Source organism: Pristis pectinata, chromosome 30, assembly GCF_009764475.1.
Source record: "Pristis pectinata isolate sPriPec2 chromosome 30, sPriPec2.1.pri, whole genome shotgun sequence".
Taxonomy (NCBI): domain Eukaryota; kingdom Metazoa; phylum Chordata; class Chondrichthyes; order Rhinopristiformes; family Pristidae; genus Pristis; species Pristis pectinata.
Genome location: NC_067434.1, coordinates 26,599,359 through 26,627,066, shown reverse-complemented (window position 1 = coordinate 26,627,066; position 27,708 = coordinate 26,599,359). Strand labels below are relative to the sequence as shown.

General features: G+C 47.4%; 1 protein-coding gene across 6 annotated transcripts; it reads right to left on the bottom strand.

Moving 5' to 3' along the window:
- Positions 1-9,390: 9,390 nt before the first annotated feature.
- Positions 9,391-18,379, bottom strand: LOC127584726 (neurofilament medium polypeptide-like). 6 transcript variants are annotated; one of them, XM_052041629.1, is made up of 4 exons: positions 17,195-18,379; positions 16,989-17,113; positions 10,261-11,020; positions 9,391-10,209 (listed from the first exon to the last, which is right to left on the bottom strand). In XM_052041629.1, the coding sequence occupies exons 1-4, from the start codon at positions 18,209-18,211 to the stop codon at positions 9,601-9,603; spliced, it is 2,511 nt and encodes an 836-aa protein (XP_051897589.1). In that variant the 5' UTR covers positions 18,212-18,379; the 3' UTR covers positions 9,391-9,600. The 6 variants fall into 6 exon arrangements, with proteins under 6 accessions (XP_051897589.1, XP_051897588.1, XP_051897592.1 ...); XM_052041628.1 differs by having other exon boundaries at positions 9,391-10,260; positions 10,312-11,020; XM_052041632.1 differs by having other exon boundaries at positions 9,391-10,260; positions 10,363-11,020.
- Positions 18,380-27,708: the final 9,329 nt, after the last annotated feature.

Here is a 27,708-nt window from a genome sequence, read left to right as displayed (position 1 = left end):
CTGTGATCCCCTTGATCACCCTCCGTGGAATACTGTTCATTTTCCTTGAGGCTATTTGTGAAGCAGGTAAGGCTGTTTCCTTGTTAAAGGTGACTATGTAAGGGTCACAGTGAATTTGACAGCACCTTCCACTTCTGGTAGGACGCCACTGGACTCATCCTCTGTGCGTGGTAGATCACATGTTTATTTTTCCTCTAATCCCAGCATTAGGCTGTTGTCTTTGGACTTAATAGTGTCCTGAATGTTAACTCCTGCCTCTCAAATTCGTAAAGTAACTTCTAAGATTATTTCTGAATGTGCATTAGATTAATCCTGTAAGAGGGCTGTATAGGTAATAGTGTCATATGGCAAGGAAACAGGGCCTTCGTCCCATCATGGCCATGCTAACCATCAAGAACCCATCTATACCCATCCCATTTCTCAGCACCAGGCCCAGAGCCTTGGCAACTTAAGTGCTCATTTAGATACTTAACTGTTGTGTGAGGACCCGCCTCCACCATCTCAGGCCAAGTGTTTCAGATTGCAGCTGCCCTGCAGATGAAGGAGTTCTTCCTTGGATTTCTCCTCAATCTCTTGCACCCTGATTCTAAACCACCTCACTATTTTAGCTACCTACAATTCACCCTGCCTATGCCACTGGTATCAGACATAAATAACCAACACATTGTCTTGCATTGTCATTGTAGGATGTCCTTTTTTACATAAAACTTACAAATATATAATACAGGACATGTCACTGTTCTCAGGGTAAGCCCTATCATTCCAATTACAAGGTTTAGCTTGCATTTTCTTTACGTAGCTTCCTTCAACAAGCAGTCTGAGAGGCATTTACATGGTTCTGGTCTTTCAGTGGACACACAGCAAGATGCTAAACACTGCTTTTCCCTGCAGGGCTTTTGCAGCAGGTGCCACAAGTTTCAGTGTGTCCCTCAGCATGTAGTCATAGGGCAACAGAGCATAGATACAGGCCCTTCGGCTCAACCAGTCTGTGCCAACCACGGTGCCCACCCAGCTCATCCCAATTTCCTGCATTTGGCCCATATCCCTCCAAGCCTCACCCCTCCATGTACCTGTCCAAGTGCTTAAATGATCCCACTGTATCTGCCTCAACCACTTCCTCTGGCAGCTCGTTCCATATACTCACCACCCTCTGAAAAAGTTGCCCCTCGGGTCCCTTTTAAATCTTTCCCCTCTCACCCTAAACCTATGCCCCCCTAGTTCTGGACTCCCCTACCCTGGGGAAAAGACTGTGACCATCCACCTTATCTCTGCCCCACATAATTTTAAGCATTTCTACAAGGTCACCCCTCATTCTCCTAAGTTGTAAGAATAAAGACCTCGCCTGGCCACCCTCTCCCCATAACTCAGGCGCTCGAGTCCTGGCAACATCCTCAAATCCTTCCTGCACTCCTTCCAGTTTAACCACGTCTTTCTATAAAAGGGTGACCAAAACTACACAGTACTCCAAGTACAGCCTCACTGACGACTTATACAACGGCAACGTAATGTCCCAACTCCTGTACTTGGTGCCCTGACTTATGATGGCCAGAGTGCTGATCTCTGCATCTTGGGCTCTGCCAACTTGTATTCCAAAGGATATCGCAAACACTGGTGAGGCCACAGCTGGAGTGTGGTGTGCATTTCTGGCCACCACACTGTTGGAAGGATGTGATTGCACCTGAGAGGGTGCAGAGGAGATTCACCAGGGTGTTGCCTGGGATGGAGTGTTTCATTCAGGAGGAGTCACTGGAGAGGCTGCGTCTGTTCTCCATGGAGCAGATGAATCTGAAAGGGGACCTGATAGAGGTGTACAATATTATATGAGAGGCATAGACAGGGGAGATGATAAGAAACTTTTCCCTCTTGCAGAGCTGTCCAAGATCAGGGGGCTTAGGTTGAAGGTGAGGAGCAAGAGGATCTGAGGAACATTTTCACCCAGAGGGTGGTTAGAATCTGGAACACACCTGCCTGAGGGGATGATGGAGGCAGAGACTCTCACAACAATTCAAGGAGCATCTGGACAAGCAGTTGAATTGCCAGGGCATAGAAGGCTACGGATCAAGTGTTGTTAAAAAGGATTAATAAAAATAGGTAGCTGATGGTCTGAAGGGCCTGTTTCTATGCTGTATGACTCTGAACCTGGTAGTGGAGTAAAGGACTGGTTAACTGGATTTAGTGAAGACCAGGATAGAGTTCCCAACAGCTAGTGCTACAGCACTTTTCCAGCAGGGAATTTCAGACCATGGTTCAGTTCGGATCCTGATGGGAGTGATGGTTTCAGGATTATCTGTTAAAGTATCACTGGGTGTTCCTGCACCTAATTTGTATCCAGTGTTACTGGCTGTAGGGGTGAGAGTACTGGGTTCTACTGCAATGGTCAGAGCAACTGAACTCTCATCAGAAGATTTTGCTGGTGGAGGACTGCACCATTCATGTAATTGTACCCCAGCAGAAGTGTTCAGGAGGAGACAATTAAAGGAAGAATATTATTTTACCCTGGAAAAATGTTGCTGGCCTGGGTTGTTCCCACAGTTGTTAGACCTGGCATAGATGTGTGTTCCTGTGGAAGTCCATCAGTGTGTAGAAGCAGAGCAGCAAATCCCACTTACAGGAGGGAATAAATCAGCTGAAGGGCTTTAGAATTGCTGTCCTTTCATTTTTTTTTAACAGGGACGTTTATCAGGTGAAGCTCAGAGTTAAGTTGAATTCGGTAATTTGCATCTAAAGTTATACATTTAACATGTTTTAAATTATTATTAGTTTTCCTTAAAATAACTGGAAATCCAAAAGTTTGAGTTGATTTAGCCAACCTGTTAAAAGGCTAAAATGGAACATCTGAAATTCTATTTGCTGATAATTCAATTTATGGCTTGAATATCTCACAAGTTCTGGGCTTCCCCAACAAAGTTTGTGAAGATCCTTAATCTTCAGGGTGAGGACTGGGAGTTGTATCCCCAGATTGTACCCTTGTGTTCCAGTTTTGTACTTAATGTGTGCCCTCTCCTAGCCACCTTGCTGTTACTTTTGTTGACAAGGACATGCATTTATTTTTGATTGCTACCTCATGGAGTATTTTTTAAAATGATTTTCTCTCTGTCGTTCTCTCTCCCTCTCTCTCTCTATTGCAATTTTCACATGACTGCATCCATTCCAGTGCAACAGCTGTTTAATAGTTCTGGATTGAGGTGTGCAGTCTGATGATGCATCTGACTGTGTAAAGTGGTGTGTGATCCCTGCGGTGCGGGGCTTCTACTGTCTGAAGCTCAGTGTGTATTTCAAATTTTTTATATGTTCGGTCTACACCCCCTACAGGAGGCAAGGTTCTCTCACCTTGTTTGCTCAGGGTGAAAGAATAGGGTGAGCAATGTACATGTTAGTTAGAGCTTGTGAGAGAAGAGGGTGAATGTGATCTGGGTGTTAATAAACATGGTATTTAAAATGTCAAGTTTTGTGGAGCAGCTATCGACAGATGGATCTGTACTCTGCTTAGCTTATTACTTAAAGACTAATTCTCCAATCCCTGGGTGTGTTACATAGAAAGGTGATGCCTAGTATATGAACGTTGAGCTTTGAAGGAAGACCAAAGAGGCAACTTTAATACATCTTGTAGAAGTATGTACAGTGTTAAATGGTGAAGGAACAGGCTGCCCTATCCTTGTGTTACAACACTGATTATGCTTCAAAAGTACATAACACATTTGGGACACTTTGAGGTCATGAAAGATACTCAATGAATGCAAATCATTCTTTAAAGAGTACTTCAAATGAAACCATGGCCACTTTGTGTGCTCAAACTGGTGAAAGGCAAATTGAGAACTAAAACTGGAAAGTTCACACAGAGGGTGATCAAGGCTGAGAATAGACTTCCAGATTCAGTCGTGTAGGTGAAAACCTTGGGAGACTTTCAATAAACAGTTTGATGTTGGGATGAGATATTGGGAAGGGAAGGTGCTGGGTTGTGTAGACAGGAATATATTTGAGGTTCTGTCCATGATGGTTGACAGCACAGTTAACAACATGGATGTGCCAGCAGCAGATGTCTGTTTCTCTGCTGATTTGCTCCAGTGGTTTGTGTGTTGCTCCAGATTCCAGCATCTACAGTCTCTGGTGTCTCTGTTTCTCTGCATCTGATCTCCATTGACAGTGTCTGCTTTGTAATCTCAAAGGTAAGTGATGTACAGACTCGGGTAAAATACCCATTTTACTTGGTAAGTGAATTGTTTAGTAAGAACACGTTGATAAATTTTTAAAAGATCGGAACTTAGACAATTTGAAAGCTGAACAGAATTGGAAATACAAGAAAAGTATTTCAGGAGAAACAAAATATCAGAATCACAGATTGTACTGCGAGGGGTTCCGATGAAAGTTTGGACCAAAACTCTGCTGTTGCGTCTTCCCACGGATCACTGACCTGACATTTGTTAAAGGATGAAACAGCCCTGGAACAAAGGGCATAAGGAGGTAATTAATTTTAGGAGTTAAGAAAAGAAGCAGCTGCTTTGAGCAACGTTACCAGTTTTTGATTGTCTGAGGGAAGGTAGAAAACAATAACACCAATCTGAACGTTCTGTTTCCTCATCCATGATGACAATGCAGGCAATTATCTAATTACATTAAGATCAAGTGGTGGACTGCCCAATGATGGCAGCTTTATCCAAGGGCTGTGATTGTCCAATCTCATGCAATTTAGAGTGTTGAATTGCATTCTGATTGCCTCTCTGCCTCTGGCTCCAACTATTCAGACTGCACACTGGAAGCAGCAATTAATCATTTCAATAGCCACAGCTCACGACAATGAAGCACCATCCTCAGCACCACATTCGATGATAACTTGGATTGATGCATTCTGTAAGGACAGGGGAAAATTGATGTTCATATAACCTGGAGATGTGTAAGACGTTTACTAAGGACAGAAAGGCTTGTTTTGTTATTAAACTCCTCTTGAGCTATTAGATTGATTCTGCCATGATCAGGTAAGACATTTTAATTGTGCGACAGTTTTTGATCTGACAACTGAAGGTTGTTCACAGCCATATGTTACTGTGCAAGTAAATATAGTTCATGTTTGCAGGTGTCAGTAAAACCTTGTGCCTTTGTGAGGTTCTGTGTATACTTGGTTAACGGTGTAGGTGTGGCAGCAACAATGTTCTGTGCTGCATCATCACAGCCTGCATTCTGCTGTGGACAATAATGTTCACAAACACACTAACTGTTGGAAACAGTTCCTTTCTTTCATGAGCTGTTTCTGTTGGACAGAATCCTTCAGCTGTTCCACATCCATAATGAGGGCAGTTTAATGGCTTTGTAATAAATGAGTTTGTAGCAGTGAAGTGCTCTCTGGGCTGGCTGTCCTCAATGTGAGGTCAGTTTTGAACTGCTGTATGCCCTGCACTGTACCTCTACTGCAGGCACATCCTCAACTTTCTTTCTGGGACAGGGCTGTGAGAAAGGATTAATGATGTCCCCCTCATTGAATGAGGAACAGTGATACTGGAGGCATGAGTTGTGATGCCAGAACCAGCTGATGTCCAGCCCCGGTACTCTCATCCTCAAACTTCTCGGGTGAAACTCTGCATCAGGGCTGATTCCTGAAAAATTTATCAGAACTGGTCATGTCCCAGTGCAGGTTTTGATCTGAAACGTCGACTATTCCTTCCCCCCACAGATGCTGCTCGATCTGCCAAGTTCCTCCAGCTGATTGTGTGTTGCTCCAGGTTGCAGCATCTGCAGTCTCTGTGTCTCCATCTGAGGCTTGGATTCGACCTCAGTTTCCACACCCCTGCTTCACACATAGATTACCCTTTAATCCCAAAGGGCACCCACCCTTTCCCTGTCTAACATCTTGATCCTGATATGCTTCCAGAATGTCTTGGGATTCTCCTTAATCTTACTTGCCAAAGATATTTCATGGCCCCTTTCTTAAATTCTCTCCAACACCCTCAAGGGATTTCCTCAAACACAGATGCCTTTACCTGCCACATGTTTCCTTTTTTTACCTGATTAAACTTTCGATATCCTTTGTCATCCAAGGTTCTCTAATTTTGCCATCCTTGCCTTTCACCCTTACCAAAACATACTGGCCCTGAATTCTTACCAACTCTCTTTTAAAAGACTCCCACTTGTCAGATATTGTTTTACCCGCAAGCATCTGCTCTCTATCGACTTGCACCAGGCCCTCCATTACACTATTCAAATCAGCCTTCTTCCACTTCAAGACGTTGACCTTATTCCTTTCTGTCACCACTCTGAAACTTGCAGAATTTCGGTCACTGTTCCCAAAGTTTCCCCCACCAGCATTTCCACCACTGCCCAGTTTCATTCAGTAACATAAGGTTGAGAACTGCCCCATCTCTAGTTGGACTCTACCTGGTTTGTCAAAAAACTTTCTTAGGCACAGTTAACAAATTTCACCTCAACTAAGCTCCTTGCTTTAAGGCAATGGAGTTGATGTTGGGAAAGTTAAAATTCCCGGACTATAACCCTATTACTCTTATACCTTTCTGCGATTTGCTTGTATATCTGTTTCTCTGTTTCCTGCTGATAATTGGGAGGCCTGTAGTGTGACCCCAGCAAAGTGATCACTCCTCTCTTATTCCTAAGGTCTACCCCTCATTGGATGATCTCTCCAGGATGTTTTAAGTGCTGCTCTGACGCTGTCCCTGATCAGCAGTGTGAACCCCACTCCCCTTTTACATCTCCGGTCACTGCTGAAACGTCTATGCCCTGGAACATTGAGCAGCCAGACCTGCCCTTTCCTCAACCATGTTTCTGTGATTGCAATAATGTCAGAATTCCCGTGCTCTGAGCTCATCCGATTCACTGTGAGGTTCCTTGCAGTGAAGGTTAATGCAGTTAATTGCCAGCCTTCCCATGCTCCCTAATCTCCTTCTGCCTGCTCTGCCCACTGGACTTGCTTGATTTATCCTCTACATTTTTGTCCCCACCTGCTGCACTGCTACAATGCTTCCCACCCCCTAACAAATATAACCCCCTCCCCCAAGTAGTGTGAGCAAACCTTCCTGCAAGGATATTGGAACCCCTCCAGTTTAGGTGTAACTGTTCTTCTTGGACAGGTCCCACCAATGACCCAAATCGCCCAGGTGCTGCACGTCTCTCTGCAGCCATTCCTGTGCAGCTCAGTTTCCTGTTAGCAGGCAGACCCCAGCTTGAGGATCCAGCTGACTGCCTCTCCACCTCCTGAAGATCTTGGCTCCTGGAAAGTTTAGAGGCTCCTCCACCAAGGCCATTGTGTACATATGGGCAAGGAAACAACTTCAGAGTTATGGCAAAGGATTTGTCACGTGGGGGGGGGGGGGAGAGATTCGGTGGAGGGGGGGGGGGGGTGAGGGGGGCACACACAGGACTTGGAATTTACCTGAAAAGCAAAAATAAAAACTGCAGATGCTGAAAATCTAGAAATACTCAGCAGGTCAGACAGTGTCCATGGAGAATGAAAAATTGTGTTAACATTACAGGCTGAAGGTGACCAAACTGGAGAGGCTGGTTATCTGAAGTTGTTGAGTTCTGAGGGCTGTATCTGCCTGGAGATGATGCGTGGTTCCTTGTGTCGTGCCTCGTTGGACCAGTGCTTTCCTCCTCCACACTCCGGATGGAGTGTGACCTCTTTCCATTCCAGTTGTGTGGGTTGTGAGGTGGCTGACGGAGCCATTGTGCGACCACAGACCTCACCCAGGTGGGGTAGGTGGTGGCTGATCGGGAGGGAGGTGGCTGGTGAGGTGCTGTGCTCCTTCCGCAGTTTATGTTGTGTTGAGGACCCCTGATGTGTGGACCTGAGGCTCCCAGTGTCATCCCCAGGTGATATTTGGTGATATTTCACACGCTGACTGTTTATTAGTAGATAAAGTAAGATCATCTGCTCGTGAAAACCGTACAAACCAGCCTCCCCTCCATTGACTCTGTCTCCACTTGCCGCTGCCTCGGGAAAGCAGCCAACGTAATCAAGGACCCCTCCCATCCCAGACATTCTCTCTTCTCCCCCCTCCCATCAAGCAGAAGATACAAAAGCCTGAAAGCATGTACCACCAGACTCAAGGACAGCCTCTACCCCACTGTTATCAGACTCTTACAAGGACCTGTCATACATTAAAATATGAACTCTTGATCTCCCAATCTACCTCATCGTGACCCTTGCACCTTATTTGTCTACCTGCACTGCACTTTCTCTGTACCTGTAACACTATATTCTGCATTTTGTTTTTCTTCTTACTACCTTGATGTACGTATGTATGGATGATCTGTCTGGATGGCACGCAGACAAAAGCTTTTCACTGTGTCTCGGTACATGTGACAATAATATACCAATAAACATGAAACTAGGGGGGAGTGTAAGTAGGAAGGGGGGGTCAAACAGGCTTCAGCGGGCTGAGGCCAAGCTGAGTGAAAGAGTGGGCAGGCGGAGCAGGGCAGAACGTGTGAGGAAACCTCTTCAAGCAAAAAACCCAGAAAGGCTGAGACTTTTCTATGTGGCGAGATGCTGAGAAATGTTGATGTTCAAAGGGACTGGTGACCTTGTATACGTCACTGAAAGTGAAGGTGTGGTCCAGCAGGGAAGGGAGAGGCGTGTTGGCCTTTATAGCAAGAGGATTTGAGTACAAGCATAAAACTAAACAATGACAGAGCCTTGATGAAACCACAGCTGGAGTATTGTGCACAGTTTTTGTCTCCTTCCCTACAGAAGAATGTACTTGCAATAGGGGGCGTGCAAGGAAGATCCATCAGGGAGGTTCCAGGAATGGTGTTTGACACATGAGGAGGGACTGAGTAGGTGAGACCTCCAAATAATGAGAGGTGACCTGTTGACTGACAGCCTGAGAAGTGACCTGTTGACTGACAGCTGACAAGAGCTGCAGTGCCCAGTGTACGGACTGCCCTGAGGTCCACCATAATTGGCATCTCTGAGGAGACTTTTGCCTTCTCTACCAAGAAGAACAAGGACTGGTTCGATGAGAATGACCAGGAAATCTAGGAGCTAATTAATAAACACAAGGTGTTCTTGGTTGGAAGCCCCATTGTTCCTCGAGGAAGAAGGGGGAGAGAGGGGGATTACATCTGGTGCCAGCCTGGGGAGCCTGAGCCTTCAGTAACCTCTGCTCCACTGCAGGACTGCCCTCTTTAAATGAGCCCACTGCTTCCAGAACCTGTTTGAAATCCACCTCCTCCTCCCCTAACCTGTCCTCTTGGCTTTGGTACCTGTGAAGCAGTTTAGGGTTCCCTTACACCACGGCACTTTGTAAACGCAAGCCTTTGACAAACAGTTGATTTTTTTCCAGAACATATTAACGTCACTCTGGGGCACTGGGAATTCAGATTGAAGTGTCTTTTATTTGCTCGTGTTTGTACAGATTGACCGCACATTTCCTCACCGCCAGCATGTGATGCCTCCATAATTTAACAGTGCAAACGTTCATGCAACATTAGCTTAGCTGGTTATTGCCCTGAGATTATCTCATTGTCTACAGTGTACACATCAGGCCCTGAAACTTGTCTCCATCAACATGCAGTGCTCATTGTTCTTTCAGCTTTGTGTTTAGGAAGCGTTCGGCCATTGTTGCTGCTTGAGCCATTCGTCCTTTACCCTGTCTACTGGTCTTTCCCTGTGGAGGCTGCTCCATCCTTAGCTTCACTTTCTGTCTCCTTATCTTTCACGGGCCCGGTTTCCGTTGCCGTGGTTGCCTGGGTCTCCTCTCCCTCCACAGTTGTTTCACTGGCTCCTTGCTCAGTTGCTGCTTTGGTTTCAACCTTTTCTTTTGGTTTAGCTGCAACCTGCTCATCACCCTTCCCTGAGTCTGCACGCACCACTTCAGCCTCTTTCGTTTTAGAAACCTCTTTCTCTTCAGAAATCTTTTCTTCATCCTTCACTTCTTCTGCCTTCTCTTCTTTCCTCTCTTCTGCCTTCTTCCCATCTTCCTTCTCTTTCACCTCTCCATCCTTTACTTTAACCTTCTCCTCAGCCTCCTCAGTCTTCTCTTCTGCCTTCTCTTCAACCTTTTCTTCAGCCTTAGCAACCTTCCCTTCATCCTTTACTTCTTCTGCAGCCTTCTTTTCTTCAGCCTTTTCCTCTTCAGCCTTCTCTTCTGCCTTCTCCTCAACCTCTCCTTCCTTTACTTCAGCCTTTTCCTCTACTGCCTTCTCTTCAACCTTCTCTTCTTCCTTTACTTCAGCCTTTTCCTCTACTGCCTTCTCTTCAACCTTCTCTTCTTCCTTTACTTCAGCCTTTTCCTCTACTGCCTTCTCTTCAACCTTCTCTTCATCCTTTGCTTCAGCCTTTTCCTCTACTGCCTTCTCTTCAACCTTCTCTTCTTCCTTTACTTCAGCCTTTTCCTCTACTGCCTTCTCTTCAACCTTCTCTTCTTCCTTTACTTCAGCCTTTTCCTCTACTGCCTTCTCTTCAACCTTCTCTTCTTCCTTTGCTTCAGCCTTTTCCTCCTCTACCTCTTCAACCTTCTTTTCTTCCTGCTCTTCAACCTTTTCTGCTACTGCTTCAACCTTTTCTTCTGCCTCTTCAACCTTCTCTTTATCCTTATCCTCTTCAGCCTTTTCTTCTGCCTTCTCTTCATCCTTTACTTCTTCTGCAGCTTCTTCACCCTTTTCCTCTTCTTCCTTTTCTTCCTCAGCAGCCTCCTTTGCCTCTTCCTCCTGAACCTCACCTTTATCTTCTGCCTCTTCAGTCTCCTTTTCCTCCTCTTCAGCTGCTTCTTTTGGTTCCCCGGCTTCCTTCTCCACATCCTCCCCCTCTTTTACTGCTGCTTCATCTTCTGCTATTTTTCCTTCCTGGTCAACGACTGCCTTGTAGTCAGCAGCTTCCAGCTCTGCCAGATTAATTTCCTTTGTCGTTGCACTGATGATTTCTTCTACAAACCTATACTGAGGCATAACCTTTGTGGAGGTGGCTTTGGTCTTGGTTGTCACGTAGGTTGTGTGTGCTAAAGGCTGTGGTTTGTATGTATACACTGAGGGAGTGAAGTCACCGAATCTTGTCTCTTCACCTTCAAGGAGTTTCCTTCAAATAGAAAGCAAATAATGTTAGATCATCAGCAAAAAATTAATTCTTGTGTTAATGAAGCCTGGAATAATGAAAAACACAGTTTTGTAATGAAGAAGGTGAAGTGATCTATAAACTGGATTCCTTTGTTTTTGTGTGACGTTGGCACAGTTCAGGATCTGCTGCCCCGTCTCTCTGGGGGAAGGTTCCATGACCTTCCCACAGATGGGTTGACTCTTCTGGTACCTGCAATAAGTTTGGACAGAACTTGCTCCAGTGATTTCCCATTAACAGGAATTTGTTTTTTAGATGATGATCCATATATTTTGCATTCATTAAGGTAAAGCATTGAATGTTGGAAAATGGAACACATGCTCCAGTGCTAGCAACAACCACACGAGGCCACACGAGGCCAGGCACAGAGCAAATCTTCCTCAGTTCAGCTTCAGAAGGGGATTTTTTTGTGTGGTTGATCACTTGCATTGGGGGAATTGCCTGTCACATGCTCTATATTACACCTCAGTCAGAACTATCTATGAGGGCCATAGACAGAGTGGACAGCCAGCACCTTTTCCCCCGGGCAGCAAAGGTCAATACCAGAGGATATCTGTTTAAGATCAGAGGAGGAATGTTCAGGGGAGATGTCAGAGGTAGGTTCTTTACACAGAGAGTGGTGGGTGCCTGGAACGCGCTGCCGGGGGTGGTGGTAGAGGCTGGTACAATAGGGACATTTAAAAGACTCTTAGATGGGCACATGGATGTAAGTAAAATGGCGGGTTATGGGCTGTGTATGAGGGAAGGGTGAGATTGATCACAGAGGAGGTGGTCATATAGTTCAGAACAACATCGTGGGCCAAAGGGCCTGTACTGTGCTGTACTGTTCTATTTCATTGGCTGCACGGTGTTTGATGGCCCAAGTTATGAAAAGTGCTATAGAGATACAATTCTTTCTTTTCACTTTTGGGCTGTGTGCCTGAACTCTTGGTCCACATCTTGCTCCAATTCTGCAGAAAATTCAGGCAGCAACAGAGTAACTTTCAGAAGGATTGACAGAAGGGCAAAGGAAACAGGGTAACTCTTAGTAAAAAAATAATTGACGTCAGTACAGTCATGAGAAATGATCTTAATCAAGAAGGTGGAGGTGTAGGTAAAGTGGTGACAGCAGATATGATGGTGGCATTTATGAGGCTGTTAGACACATGGAGTGAAATGGATCATGTGCAGACAGAAGAGAATTAGTTTAATTTGGCATTGTGTTCAGTACAGACATTGTGGGCCAAAGGGCCTGTTCCTCTGCTGTTCAGTAGCAATCAGTAGTGGCATGACTGCAGAGTCCTGCTAATGGTTCCTGCACTCTGGGACACAGCATAAATCAAAAACTGACAGGGTCGTGTAAAACATTCTGCAATAGTCATGGACAATTTTAATTTCAGTGTAGATTGGATGAATCAGATTGACAAAGGTAACCAGGAGGATGAGCTTATAAAATATGTTTGCGACAATTTCTTAATGTGATATATTGTGAACCAACCAGGGAATTGTTTACATTGGACAGGGTCATGTGTAGCGAAATGGGATTTATCGATAATCCTTAAATAAATGATCCTCAGGGGAGGAAAATTATAACATGGTAGAATTTCATATTCGGTTTAACAATAAGAAACTTTGGTCTAAGTCTACCATCTTAAATTTAAATAAAAATGTGGGCTATGAGAACAGGCTGTATAAGCAGTGGTGCTCATTTAAGGAGGTCTTTCATGATTCCTAAAAAAAAGATACATTCCATTGAAAAGTAGAGATAGCAGGGAGGGTGATACATTCATGGGCGATTAAGGAAGTTAGGAACAGTATCAAATTGAAAGAAAAGGCATGAAACGTTGTGAAGATTGGTGGTAGACCAGAAGACCAGGAACATCTGTGAAACTAGCAAGTAATGGCTAAACAAAAATAAAGAGGGAGAAAATACTGCATGGAAAGTTGGCTAGGAAGAAATCTAGAAGCAGACAGTAAGAGCTTCTGTAGGTGTATAAAAGGAAGAGCAGCTGCACTAATTGTTAGTCCCTGGGAGGATGTGACTGCAGCACTATTCAGGGAAATAGAAATTGACCATAGAACAGTACAGCACAGGAACAGGCCCTTCGGCCCACAATGTCTGTGCTGACCATGATGCCAATCCAAAGTAATCCCATCTACCTGCAGATGGTCCCCATCTCTCCATTTCCTGCCTGTTCATGTGGCTGTCTAGATGCCTCTTGAACATTGGTATTGTATCTGCTTCCACCACCTCCCCTGGCGGCCTGTTCCAGGCATCTACCACCCTCTGTATACAAAAATAACCTACCCTGTACATCTCCTTTAAGCTTTGCCCCTCTCACCTTAAAACTATGCCCGTTAGTATTTGACATTTCCTCCCTGGGAAAAAAGTTCTCACTATCTGCCCTGTCTACGCCTCTCATAATTTTACATACTTGTATCGTCACGTCTCTGCCTCTGACGCTGCAGAGAAAACAATCCGAATTTGTCCAATCTCTCCTTATAGCTAAAGCTCTCTAATCCAGGCATCATCCTGGTGAGAGGCACAAGAGACACAGATGCTGGAGGAACTCAGTGGGTCGAGCAGTGTCTGTGAGAGGAAAGGAATTGTCAGTGTTTTGGGTCGAAACCTTGCAAGGGCTGAAAAGCCTCTTGTGTCACTGCAGGTAGGATGGGGAATGCTATTTCTGTGGAAAAAGAAACCATCTTCATTTGTGAAGGGCCTTTCACTGCCCTGGGAGGTTACCGTACATCTGAAGTGTTGTCTCTGATGTAGTGCAGGAGGCAATGCTCTGAGATGTTCCCAGAGCCGAGGAAGTTGTAATCTAAAGCAACGGTAAGATCTGGAATAAGGAAGGTTGATAATCTCAATGTCCAGGTGTGGGATCCAGCAGCAGGAAGTGCAGTGTAATTGCTGGACCTCGGACCAGAACAGGAACAGGACAGTTGGCCATCGGCCCCACCCATCCCTTGCATTCTTGCGCACAATTCCCCACCAGCTGGTCAGGCAGTAGATCTCCAATCCTAACCAGTTACTCCTGCCACCCCACATTCTTTGCCAACTGTAAATCCACACCATCTGGCCACTGAGCCTTAGAAACGGATGCCTTTAATTTGTGGAGCCCTTCGTAGTTTTTAAACTCCTCTCTCAGCTTCTGCAGTGCAGCCCTGTTGGGAGCAGTCCCTGTCTGATATTTCATCAACCTGGGGCCTGTGGTTCTCCCTCTTCTGTAAGCAACTGTGATCACCAGTCAGGGTGCAGAGCTGCCATTGTACAGGGAAGTGGGGTGTGGACTTCTAGCTGACCTACTAATATCAAAGTAGATCTGTACTTCTAACACTTTGAAAACCACTCTTGAAAAACAAGCAATACTGGATTTTTAAAAATACTAATGGTGCAGAGTAACATTACTGTTGAGCGATGGATGTAACCTGAGTGGGGCTGCAGGATCCTGGAGGTTTTCTTTAACTGTAGTAATTCTGAGCCAATTCCTTCCCCCACTGGAGCTGCAAGCTCAGTGAACCACACCAGAGCAATCCTTGCACAATCTTTTGTTTACAAACTCTTCTTATTTTTATATTTCAGAATAAACTTTTCATTACAATATGTACAAGAAATCCTACTATTAGAGCCATTAGTTTTATGTAAAACCCTTGTCAATCACCACATTGTCCTCAGGGGTGGCACCGGCTTTGGGAAATATGTGAAAGCTTTAAAGAGGATGAGGAAGAGATAATTCCAGGAATGAGGATGTTGGTTACAAGGAAAGTCCAGAGAAGCTGAGGTTTCTCCCCTTGGAACAGAGGAGGTTGTGGGAAGGTTTGATAAAGGAATTTATGGTCATGAAAGATCCAACAGAAGCATAAGCGGAAGGGTCAAGAACAGAGGAAGAGGGCAATTGGCAGAAAAAGTGAAGGTTCTTCATGCAGTGCACAGTCAGGGTTGGAATCGCATTCAAAGTGCGGGTGTTCGAGGGTGCTGGGTCAGTGTCTAGAAGGGAAGGGAGTGGGGCTGTGGGGGAGGGAGGGGCTGAGGGAGTGGGGCTGAGTGAGGGAGGGAAGAGTGGGGCTGTGGGGGGAGTGGCACTGTAGGGGAGGGAGGGGTGCTGTGAGGGAGGAAGGGAGTGAGGGAGGGGGGCTGTGGGGGAGGGAGGGGATGAGGGAGTGGGACTGAGTGAGGGAGGGAGGGGTTGAGGGAGTGGGGCTGAGTGAGGGAGGGAGGGGTTGAGGGAGTGGGGCTGAGTGAGGGAGGGAGGAGTGGGGCTGTGGGGGGAGTGGGGCTGTAGGGGAGGGAGGGGGGCTGTGGGGGAGGAAGGGAGTGAGGGAGGGGGGCTGTGGGGGAGGGAGGGGGTGAGGGAGTGGGGCTGAGTGAGGGAGGGAGGAGTGGGGCTGTGGAGGGGAGTGGCACTGTAGGGGAGGGAGGGGTGCTGTGGGGAGGGAGGGGGTGAGAGTGGGGGTGTTGGTGAGGGAGTGGGGCTGTGGTGGAGGGAAGGGGTGAGGGAGGGGGGCTGTGGGGGAGGGAGGATGGGGCTGCCTGGATTCCTCACACACAGAGCTGCCTTGGACTTGGCAGGCTGTCACCTCTGTCAGTGCTGTGAACCATCCGTGCTCCTGTTAACTCAGTTTAAGCACCAGTTGTGATTTGTGGGGTTGTATCAGATCTGCACATTTCCAGCTTTGTTACGATGGGAAGGCATTTGTGAAGCTGACAGAAGCTCGGGCTGGATTCTCATCTGTGGAATGAAACCTTCCGATCTGCTGACCATTTTAATCTGGTGTAACCCTGGTGATAAATTGTTCTTCCAGAGGTTCAAGCATTTGCAGAGTTAATGTATTGATTTCACATCATGGTTATATATGTGTGCTGCCCAAGTCCAAAGTAAGATGGTGATGGGATACCGCAGTTTTAACCCTTTCTTTCATCATTCTCGTCATCAGGGTTAATTGCTCCCAGATTATCCCTGGGCTGTGGGAAGGACGGGGAGAGTTTCCGGCTGCAGTTTTGGTGGGAGGTTACTGGGACTCCTTTCTAAGTGGAAAGCCATTGATCTTTTCACACAATAGCCAGAGCAGAGACTCTGTACTCCATGGTTCCTGTGCCTCCAGCTCAGGAGGACCTGGTGACAAGGGTCCAGAATCGCTTTCCATCAGAGAGCTGGTATCTCCTCAAAGAGATTTTTTTGACCAATCGGTATTCTTACTGAGAGGGTGAAGGGAGTCCTGCCAGTTAGCAGGAGATGCGGGCGTGCTGTGGTGTCGTTGTGTCTGACAGAATGGTCATGGGGGTCCACACAAAGCACTGGAACCCACCAGCCCCCACACACTCTGCTGGGGTTTGGTGATGAAAACAACCTTAATGATTGTGAAGAGAGGAATTCTAGTCTCAACCTGCCCTGATCTGAAATGAGTGCAGTTACAAATTTCAGAGCCTGACCATTTTTATGTTTGAAGCTCAGGGTGTGAGGTAGTGTCTACTTCAAAAGAGGAAATTGTCACAAAGGAATTTTGTGATATTCCCCCCCCCCCCACACACACACACACAGATGCTGCTCGACCTGCTGGGTTCCTCCAGCAGATTGTCTGTTGTTTCTCCAGATTCCAGCAGCCAGCAGCTGCAGCCTCTGGTGTTTCACAAAAAGAATTATTCTGTTTGCAACAGATCCTTTTAAATATCAAATCAATTCAAAGAAACAGCTTCTTTCTTTGTTTGAACGGCTGCAGTTAAGGGCATGAATTTGAACAGCTGAGAGGGACATGATTGTAATCAAAGCTTTAGTGACGGTTATGGAATCATCTTCAGAAACATCACATAGCTACTTGAGACAACATTTCACTGCTGCACATAATTTCAGGTGTGCACTATCTCCCTTCCCTCTATAATTAGTTTCATTTACCTTCTGATAATTTATTAGACTGCAGATTATTCTTCACACATAACTATCCACAACCCTACCTGTAGGAGGCGATCTCCACGTCCAAGGCCATTTTGACATTCAGTAGATCTTGATATTCCCTCAGGTGGAGAGTCATTTCCTGTTTTGTATTTTTAAGCTCGTTTTCTAATTGTTGAATGGTGTCCTGTAAAACAAAGAGCAAATTGTAATAAATGGAGCAAATGGAAAGAGGCAAAAAGTGTGCAGTTCCTGTAGGATTTCTCACCTGGTACTGGATTAATTCTCCGTCGTGTCTGGCTTCAGCATCATTCAGCTGCTTTTCCAGGGACTCCTTCCTCCCTCTCAGTGTCTCCAGCTCGATGTTCTTGGACTGTAACTGCCGACTGTACTCGCTGATCTCTTGCCTTGTACTCTGTAGAGCTTCCTTGTTGATTGCCGCTGCGTCGTTGAGTTTGGCCACTCTGGACGCGAACCATTCCTCTGCCTGCTGCATGTTAATACCGGCACAGCCTTCCATCTGGGCTCGAATCGCCCTCAGAGCTCCCGCCAGATCGGGCTTGGTGAAATCTTTCATTTCTACACCGACCTGTGAAGCTTGGATCTGAGAGAACAGGTCAGACACCTCTTCCTCGTGGTTGTTCTTGAGAAAGGTGATTTCATCCATCAGAGATTGTGCTTTCCTTTCTAACTCCTGTCTCACCAGGTTACTGTTCTCTTGGTCTTTCTTGCAGGCGTGCAAACTTGCCTCCGTGTCCAGACGAACCTGTGCCTCTGCCTCGTACTTTTCCTTCAGCCGTTGGAGATTCTCCTTCAAGTGGTCGCGGTCCAGGAGAACTTGTGTCTTCTGGTTTTCAGTTTCCAGAATGAGGTTCCGTAACTCTGACATTTCGGGCTCGTAGATATCTGCAAGGCCAGACTGGGAGCTCTGCCGCTCTCTCAGGGCTGCGATCTCTGCCTCCAGCCCCTGGTTCTGCTGCTCCAGCTGCCTGACCTTGTCGATGAAACCAGCAAAGCGATCGTTCAGCCCCTGCATCAGCAGCTTCTCGTTGAGGCTGACTGCAATGTGATCTTCGGAGAAGGCTCCAGACTGATAGAGCTGCATGCTGTCTGACGGCCGGTGAACCAGCGAGCTGAAACCTCGGCTTACAGACAGGGGACTGTGCTTGAGGGATGAGACGGTGCCTCTGGACCAGCTCTGAGTGCGAAAACCCATGTTCCTGGAGGAGTCCGAAAGCAGCCTCCTTGTTGGAAGAGCATCAAATAAATCCCAGCCGTAACTCATCGTGCTTCTGCCGGACTGTCTGGAACAGTACAGTCCCCTCGTGCACCGAACCTTTTATTGGGAAACCTGATGCTGACGCTGCTAATTTGTTTCTCCGACTACCCAGAGGAAATGTGTGATGCTTGCAGGTCTCTCTGCTTTGCATTTAAACTGGCAATGCACCTTCGAGGTGGGCTCCCTGCACAACTTCTCTCTCTAATGTTTAAAAGTCAAAAGACTCAAATAATCCCTGCATCAAAATAAAAAGAATTCACATCATAATTAAACTAGATTATTGTTCCAACACGTCCGAATATGTCGACTGACAGATGCCTTGTTTGTGAATCACGCTCTGAATTAAAGCAATTTGCCCAGGTTACTCTGCCTGCACCTGCCAACCCTGTCCCAACGGGAGCAGCAGAGCCCTGGGCATCACCTGCTGACAGGTTCCCTCCAGGCCACACATCTTCATCACCATTCCTTCATCATCACTGGGTCTAAAGCCTGGAACTCCCCAACAACACCAGGAGAGCATCTACACCAGAATCCAACACGACCTGGACAACATTTGGGCATGGGCTGACAAATGGCAAGTGACATTTACACTGTAGACAGTGATCACCTCCAACAGAAAAGAGTCTAGCCACCTCCTGATAGCTTCACCATTGCTGCCCTCCACCAGCAATGCTTTGGTGCTCACTGTTGATGAGAAACACAACTCGACAGCCACATGAAAACTGTGGCTACAAGAGCTGTTCAGACGCCGAGCATCGTGCAGAGAGTGACTCCCCTCCTGACATCTCAAGGCCTTTCCACCATCTGCAAGGCACATATCAGGAGTGATGGGACTCTCTCCACTTCCCTGGGTGGGTGCAGCTCAACAATTCTTTACACCAGCCAGGACAAAGCAGCCCAGATGACTGGCCCTCCATCAACCACTCGAAGCACTTATTCCCTTCACCACTGGTGCAGAGTAGCATCCACAAATGCTCTGCAGTGCCTTGGCCAGGCTGCTCTGGCAATGCCTCCCAAACCCAGGACCCAGATCACCAAAGGGATGAGAGCAGCAGGTGCAGGGGAGCAGGTTCCCCTCCAAGTCAACACCATCCTGACTTGGAAATATATCCCTGGTCCTTCATCACTGGGTCTGAATTCTGGAACTCCCTCCCCAACAATATGGTGGAGTGTCTTCACCAGAAGGACTGCAGTGGTTGAAGAAAGCAGCTCACCACGACCTTCGTGGGGGCAATGAGGGGTGAGTGTTCACTTCCAGCCCGGTACAGTAGCACCAGGGGATAAAAACTCAGTGTATTGCTGAAACAAATTTCTGTCAAAGTTCACTCCAAGGTCACAGATACTTCTGGAAAGAGGGAGGGAATTCCTGTGGTGCAGTTGGGAGCATAAACCTCCCCCAAACAGGGCTTAAACAGACTGAGCTCAGGACCAATATAACCCTTTCCTCATTGGCATTGCCTGGACTATTAGAGAGGGAGGACATTCAGCTGTGAAACTCCACAATGAAAGCAGTGGTGTAGCTGTTCCCAGGGGAGGGGGGAGTCGCTGGGAATGTGGTGGGGGGGAGGTGGGGGGAGGTGGACGTGGGGGAGGTGGGGGGGAGGTGGAGGTGGGGGGAGGTGGTGGGGTGGGGATTAAATGGGATGCGTGTAAGATCAGTGTAAATGGGCGCTTGATGGTCAGCAGGGACTCGGTGGGCCGAAGGGACTGTTTCTGGGTTCTGTCTGACAGGAATTGTAGGTTTACCCCAGCTACAGAATGGTGGTGATAGTAGGGGCAGGCCATTTGGCCCATCTAGTGAAAGCTGCTCCTCCATGGACAGAGCTTCTGTTACTGCGATTGGACAGAGGGGAGGAACCAGGTACAGAACGGCCCGCAGCGGTGAGGGACGGGCTGGTGGGGCCGGTTCCCCCGCCGCTGCGACCCGCACCCAGAGGTTGGCAAGTGCAGACTTTGCCGGTTTAAGAGCGGCCGGTGGGGCGGCTCCCCCGTCCCCTGCAGTTCTCCGCCTTGCTGAGTCATGTGTTGGCTCCGGTGTCTCTGCTGCAGGAGCCGGTGTCCCGTCCCGGCTGCCGCTGCACCCAGAGCCGCAATCAAACCGCACCCGTCCCGCAACGTCTGACAGCGGTTCTCGCCGGCGCCACCTGCCCCGGAACCTCTCCACACCACCTCCCACACCCCCCCCCCCCCACCCCCACCACCAGTGGCAGAATAACTCCCATCCCGTGGTCGGACAACGGGGGGTGACCGCAGCTCCCCGGGACCCTCACCGAAAGGCAACGGGCCGGGCGGGGGGTGGGGGGGGAGGGGGGTGGTGGTGGTCGTCGTTGGGAGTGTGGGTCACAGTCTGGTCAGTTGGTCACTCAGGGACCGGGGTGTGGAGTGGGTCGGTGGGCTGGTGGGGGTCAGGGACTGGTCAGTGGCCGGGCTGAGGTGGGTCAGGGGTCGGTGCGGGATGGGGAAGGAGGGGGCTGGTCAGTTTGTCACTCAGTGGCCGGGATGGGGGCTCTCCCTATGACCCCTCTCCGGGTCCCGGCGGGGGGTGGGGTGGGTCGGGGGGATCCATCCCTCCCTTACCTTCATTGCAACGGGAGCGCCCCGAGGTGGGGGTCCCCGCGGTGTGAGCGCGCCCCGGGAAAGCGCCCTTCCAGTGCCCGAAGGAAACCCCGAATGTGGTGGGAACAAAACGTCCCGAGGGTCCGCTCCCGGGGGGCGGGGGGGAGACTCGGGGTCCGGCGGGGGAGGGGCGATCCCGAGTCGGGTCCGGCCGCAGGGAGACCCCCGCCCCCACCGCTCCGGGAGCGGTGGTTCGGAGTGGGTGAACGTGGAGGGAGGGTCCCGCTCGGTCAGCGAAGGGGGGTGATAGACGGGGAATGAGGCCTCGTTGTGGGGAGGAGAGACCCCCCCCCCCCCCCTCAGGAGCAGGAGGGAGATCTCCCTCGGGGGAGCAGGAGGGAAACCCCCACCTCCCCATCTGCTCCCAGGGGAGTTGATGCAGCCAAAGTGCTCCAGGAACCAGGAGCTCCCTCACCCCGAGTCTGAACCACAGGCACTACACTAATGCCAAGTGTGAACATTCTGGTGTCAAAACCTGAACATCTCTGGGCAAAGAGCAGAACATTGAAAAGGTATTTAGACAGGTACACAGTTAGGAAAAGTTTAGAAGGACATGCCGACCAAGATTCCCATCTAAGCCAGTCCCATTTGCTCACGCTTGGCCCGTATCCCTCTAAACCTCTGTACCTGTCCTTTTAAATATTGTTAATGTACCTGCCTCACCCACTTCCTCTGGCAGCTTGTTCCACATACTCACCACCCTCTGGGTGAAACAGTTGCCCCACAGATTCCTATTAAACCTCTCCACTCTCACGTTAAACTTGCATTACACCCTGACCTTGCTTCGTGTCCGGACTTAGAAAGACAGATAAACATGGACGTTATGAAGAATTTTCCGATGCTGAAATGTGTAGCTGGTTGTCCAGAATATTGGGGTTAATGCAGTCTCATTCTGTGTTGGGAGGATCACTGCTGTTTCAATCTGACTACAAATTACACTGACCTCAATGACAATTTCATCTCAGAAAGAAAATAAAGATGGTTTCACTTTTGAAAATAATTTGTACAGTGGTGTGACCACTGGCCTGGGCTGGGGGGTGGGGGGAAGGTGGAGGACAGATATACATAGAACATAGAACACAGAACAGTACAGCACAGGAACAGGCCCCACAGGCCCTTTGGCCCACAATGTCTGCGTTGAACATGATGCCAAATTAAACAAGATCTCTTCTGCCTGCACATGATCCATATCTCTCCATTCCCTGCACACTCATGTATGTCTATCAAAGTCTCTTAAATGCCACTATTGTATCTGCCTCCACTCCCACCTCTGGCAGCCCATTCCAGACACCCACCACTCTCTGTGTAAAAACTTGCCCCGCACATCTCCTTTGAACTTTCCCCCTCTCACCTTAAGTGAATGTCCTCTAGCATTTGACATTTCTACCCTGGGAAAAAGATTCTGACCGTCTCCCTGTCTCTGCCTCTCATCATTTTATAACTTCTGTCAGGTCTCCTTTCAGCCTCCACTACTCCAGAGAAAACAATCCAAGTTTGTCCAACCTCTCCTTAGAGCCAATGCCCTCTAATCCAGGCAGCATCCTGGTGAACCTCTTCTGTACACTTTCCAAAGCCTCCACACTCTTCCTGTGATCTGGTGACCAGAATCGTACACAATACTCCAGGTGCGATCTAACCAAAGTTTCATACAACTGTGACATGACTTCCTTACCCTTATACTCAATGCAAACCATAAAGCTCAGCACAGGGATGTTTTGAAGAATAAGATTGGATGAAAATGCTGGAAATCTAAAATAAAATCAGAAAATCCTAGAAATATTCAGCAGTTTAGTCAACAACTGCGGGAAGAGAAACAGAGTTAACATTCAGGTCTAAGGGTAAGAGTAAGACTAAAGTTTAAGTTATATGTTTTCATTTGTAGGTTGGACCCAGTGAACTCAGTCATCAGAGATGGAAAAGATAAACATTTCAGCATTGCCCTGGGGTCACCAAAAAATAGGATTAATCTCCCAGTCACTGCTCTGATCAAAACCAGAGAAAGAATTACGGTAAAAGTGGGGTAAGGGTTTGAGTTTTTCAGCACCACTTGCTCACTGGAATTCAGCTGGCTGGTGAGGTGATGGGTGGGAAGATCAAAGAATGACACTCTCAGGATGTGTGCAACCAGTGGAGAGTCTGGGAGCCTTGGGCAGTGTGAGAGGGCTAGAGAAACAGGCCAGTGGACTGGAGACGGTTAACAGGAGGGAAGCAACCAAGGAGGAAAGGAGAAAGAATTGTGGAAGTGACTCAGCAATAAGTAGGCAAAAACACAATAAAAATGCGAGGGGCCCACTGAAGTATTGCAGTTCTACACGGAATTATAACAGAAGTGGTCCTTGAAGCATCTACTGATGGGATCATCTTGCTTGGTCTATCCTATCTGAACCCACCATGATCTTGTCATCTCTCTCAGATTTTCTCTCAACCTTCTTTGATCCAAGAATGACCCAGCTTCTTCAGTCTGACTTTTGCTCTGAAATCCTCCATCCCTGGAACTCTTTTGCTAAATCCTCTCAGCACCATTGCTTGGACCATCACATTCTGCCAAAAGTTTGACTTTCCTTCATACTGCAGAGGAATAGCCAGGGACAATTGGACAAATCATTTGCAGAGAAAAGAATGCCCAAGAAAGCCATTGAAGCTTAAGTAGGTCTACTCGTGGAGATGAGCATCTGGGTGAACAAAATTCCACAGAGGTACAAAAAACTCAAAGCAAAACCATTTTGTGTGTGTAGGAGCAGGGAGTGATTCCAGGATGGAAGAGCAGGTGACATTTTTGTTCAACCTAAAGTCTTGTTTGAAGGTTTCCATTGATATTGTTGGAACTACTTTACCCCAAGCTAAGATCAGCTTCTAATCAGAATCAGATTTATTATCTCTGACATATGATGTGAAATATGTTGTTTTGCAGCAGCAGTACAGTGCAAAGATGTAAAAATCTCTAAATTACTAAAATAAATAAATAGTGCAAAAAAAAGGAATAATGAAGTAGTGTTCATGGGTTCATGGACCATTCAGAAATCTGATGGTGGAGGGGAAGAAGCGGTTCCTGAATCATTGAGTGTGGGTCTTCAGGTTCCTGTACCTCCTCTCCAATGGTAGTAACAAGAAGAGGGCATGTCCCGGGTGGTGAGGGTCCTTAGTGACAGATGTCGCTTTCTTGAGGCATGGCCTCTTGAATATATCCTTGATATTGGGGAGGGTCATGCCCATGACGGAGCTGGCTGAGTCTACAACCCTCTGCAGCCTCTTGCGATCCTGCGCATTGGAGCCTCCAAACCAGGTAGTGATGCCACCAGTCAGAATGCTCTCCACCGTACATCTGTAGAAATTTGTAAGAGTCTTTGGTGACGTACTGAATCTCCTCAAACTCCTAACGACGTAGAGCTGCTGGCTGCCTTCTTCGTGCATGCATTGTTGTGTTGGGCACAGGATAGATCATCTGAGATGTGACACCCAGGAACTTGAAGCTGGTCACCCTTTCCACCGCTGACACCTCAATGAGGACTGGTGTGCGTTCTCCCAACTTTCCCTTCCTGAAGTCCACAATCAGTTCCTTGGTCCACTTCTTCTACTAATCACCGGGAGTAATCTGTGGAAAGGAGATTCTGAGATTCACTTCAATATCAGGTCCCCAAAGACTTTGCAAAGCCTTACTGAGTCATTCCCAGCGGCAGTTCATCGCTTTAGGTGTTGGCCAGCAGCTACAATTTCTGTAACTCCCACCCTCCACCCCAGAGTGACCTTGTGTTCACTTCTGTCAGGTCACCATTGCTGCCCATCTCCACACTCTGGAATCTCTCTCTAAAGCTTCGCCTTTGACCACTGTCACTCTGTGCTGAAGTCTCTTTCTTCCTGCCGCTGCCATTATGGCCTGTCTGTGCACACTGCATTAAAGTCAAGTTCTTATCATTTCACTACTAGGGACTGTGGGAACTGTTACTTACGACACAGAAGCTACAGACAATTAATTCTTTTTAAACAGTTTGGATATGTAATTTTTTCTAAACAGAAACTGTTTAGTATCATTTCAGAAAGAAAATAACTAGAAACATTTATTGTATTGATGACCCATACACAGGAAAGGTTTGGCACAGAAGCCAGTGTAATTGACTTTGTCCCAGAGAATGGCCTTGAGACACTGCGGAACTCTGGATGCAGTACGGGTTATGTTGCTGGAGGATGAATAATGTGACAGTTCCACACTGTCAGCCTGCTAAGTGGTGAGTACTTGATTTTTGTTTTAAACCAATGATCAATAATGGCTTTTTACAAGGCCTATTGCTTCATGCAGGATGAACACTGTCATCTTTTGTGGATGGTATTGAAGGGGAAATTCATAACATGTTACCTTTGGCACAGTGACAGATGTAATGATTGGGGAGGGTGATGTTTAAAATGGTCCCAAGTGGGGGCGATGAGTGTAGAAGGAGCTACAGAGCAAGGGAGTATTTTTGAGCATTAGAGAATTTCATCTGTGGAGTCCCATTACACGTATCACTAAAATAAAAGTATGTGGTTCATACCTCACTTAGAGAGTGCCATCAACAGATTTATAGATAACGCATTACATTAACTGGATTGTTAACAATGGTTCAGTTAATTTGTGCTGCACAGCTGTACATGTTTCACAAAACAATCACTCAACAAATTGTTATCAGTAGTGGTGTGACTTTTTTCTTACATATAAAAATATCTACAAATACTGCATACTAAATCAGTGCTTAACCCCTTAGGTTTCAGTTTAGGAATCTACTGAAACAGAAATGAGTGGAATTTTTAATAAATATTTCTCCTTGGTGTTTATTGAGGAGAAAATCATGGTTGTTCAAGAGATAAGGGAAACAACTGGAGATGTTTCGGAGAACATTCATATTACCAGGGAGGAGGTATTTGAGGCCTTACAGTGCATTAAGGTGGATAAGTCCCCAAGGCCTGACCTCGTGCATCCTTGGACTTTGTGGGAGGCTAGAGAAGAAATTGTGGAGGGCCTTGTGGAGATATATGCTTCATTGTTAGCTACTGGTGAAGTTCCTGAAGACTGGAAAGCGGCTAATGTTCTGTTGTTCAAGAAGGGTCGCAAGGCCAAGCCAGGGAACTACAGGCTGGTCAGCCTGACGTCAGTGGTGGGGAAGTTACTGGAGGGAATTCTGAGGGACAGGATCTACCAGCATTTGGATAGACAGAGTCTGATCAGGAGGAGTCAGCGTGGCTTTGTGTGTGGAAAGTCATGCTTGATGAACGTTTTAGAGTTTTTTGAAGAAGTAACCAAAAAGGGAGATGAGGGTAGGACCGTGGATGTTGTCTATTTGTACTTTAGCAAGGCCTTTCACAAGGTCCCTCATGGCAGGCTTGGTCTGGAAGGTTAGGTCCCTTAAAATCCAGGGAGCGCTAGTGAGGTGGATTCAAAATTGGCTCAGCGGTAGGAAGCAGAGGGTGCTGGTTGAAGGTTGTTTCTCGGAATGGAGGCCAGTGACTAGTGGTGTGCTGCAGGGGTCGGTTTGGGACCTTTGTTATTTGTTATTTATATCAATGATTTGGATCCGAATGCACAAGGCTTTTGATCAGTAAGTTTGTGGATGACACAAGATTAGGAGGTGTTGTCGATAGTGAAGAAGGTTATCGTAGATTACAGGGGATCTTGATCAGTTTGGGAAGTGGGCCGAGGAGTGGAAAATGGATTTCAATACAGATAAGTGTGAGGTGATGCATTTTGGAAAGTCAAACCAGTGTAGGGCTTATACGATGAATGGTCGGGCACCAGGGAGTGTAATGGAACAGATGGACCTAGGAATACAAGTGCATAGTTCATTGAAAGTGGCGTCACAGACAGACAGGGTGGTGAAAAAGGTGTTTACCACACTGGCCTTCATCAGTCAGGGCACTGAGTACAGGACTTGGAACATTATGTTGCAGTTGTATAAGTCATTGGTGAGGCTGCACTTGGAGTACTGTGCACAGTTTTGGTCACCCTGTTATAGGAAAGATGCGGTTAAACTGGGAAGAGCGCAAAGAAGATTTACGAGGAGGTTGCTAGGACTAGAGGGCCTGGGTTACAGGGAGAGGTTGGCCAGGCTGGGTCTTTATTCCCTGGAACGTAGGAGAATGAGGGGGCGACCTTATAGAAATGTTTAAAATTATGAGAGGCAGAGATAAGGTGGACGGTAACAGTCTTTTCCCCAGGGGAGGGGAGTCCAAAACTACAGGGCATAGGTTTAGGGTGAGAGGGGAAAGATTTAAAAGGGACCTGAGGGGCAACTTTTTCACACAGAGGGTGGTGAGTCTATGGAACGAGCTGCCAGAGGAAGCGGGTGAGGCAGAGACAACAGTGTCATTTAAGAAACACTTGGAGAGGTACATGGAGGGGCGGGACTTGGAGGGATATGGGCAGAACGCAGGAAATTGGGACTAGCTGGGTGGGCACCGTGGTCGGCATGGACTGGTTGGGCCGAAGGGCCTGTATCCATGCTGTATTGCTCTGTGACTCTATGACTCTAATAAATTCAGGTATTTGATGCTATTGATAATGTTTCTGCTTTGTCTCAGGAAGATGTGCGTCCGCTGACACTTGCTCTGGGAATACAAACTGGGCCTACACACCGGGTCGGACAGAGCCAGAGAGATTGATCTGTACATTCAGGGCTCTTGTACAGAGAAGGTGACACCTCGATACGTTGCGGGTAGCTGGAGGAGCCGGCCCCGGCCGTTCTGCACCGTTAACAGGCAACCTCTGGTCTACGTGACATGATCCCAGTGCTTCCATCCAGCTGATGTGTGAACGTATCTACTACCAGTGTTAATGAATCAAACACCACTGTTAGACTCAAACCTCACTCACTCATAAACCCTGTAAATGAAATGTAAGCGTGGAATACATCGGGGCGGTG

What these genes read in the sequence shown, in the direction of transcription:
- LOC127584726 (XM_052041627.1), bottom strand. Translation starts at nt 18,211, where the DNA reads ATGAGTTACGGCTGGGATTTATTTGATGCTCTTCCAACAAGGAGGCTG. An exon ending in GAGAATTAATCCAGTACCAG is followed by an intron (nt 17,114 to 17,194) that starts GTGAGAAATCCT and finishes TTTGTTTTACAG; the next exon opens with GACACCATTCAACAATTAGA. An exon ending in GTGGAGATCGCCTCCTACAG is followed by an intron (nt 11,021 to 16,988) that starts GTAGGGTTGTGG and finishes TTCTATTTGAAG; the next exon opens with GAAACTCCTTGAAGGTGAAG.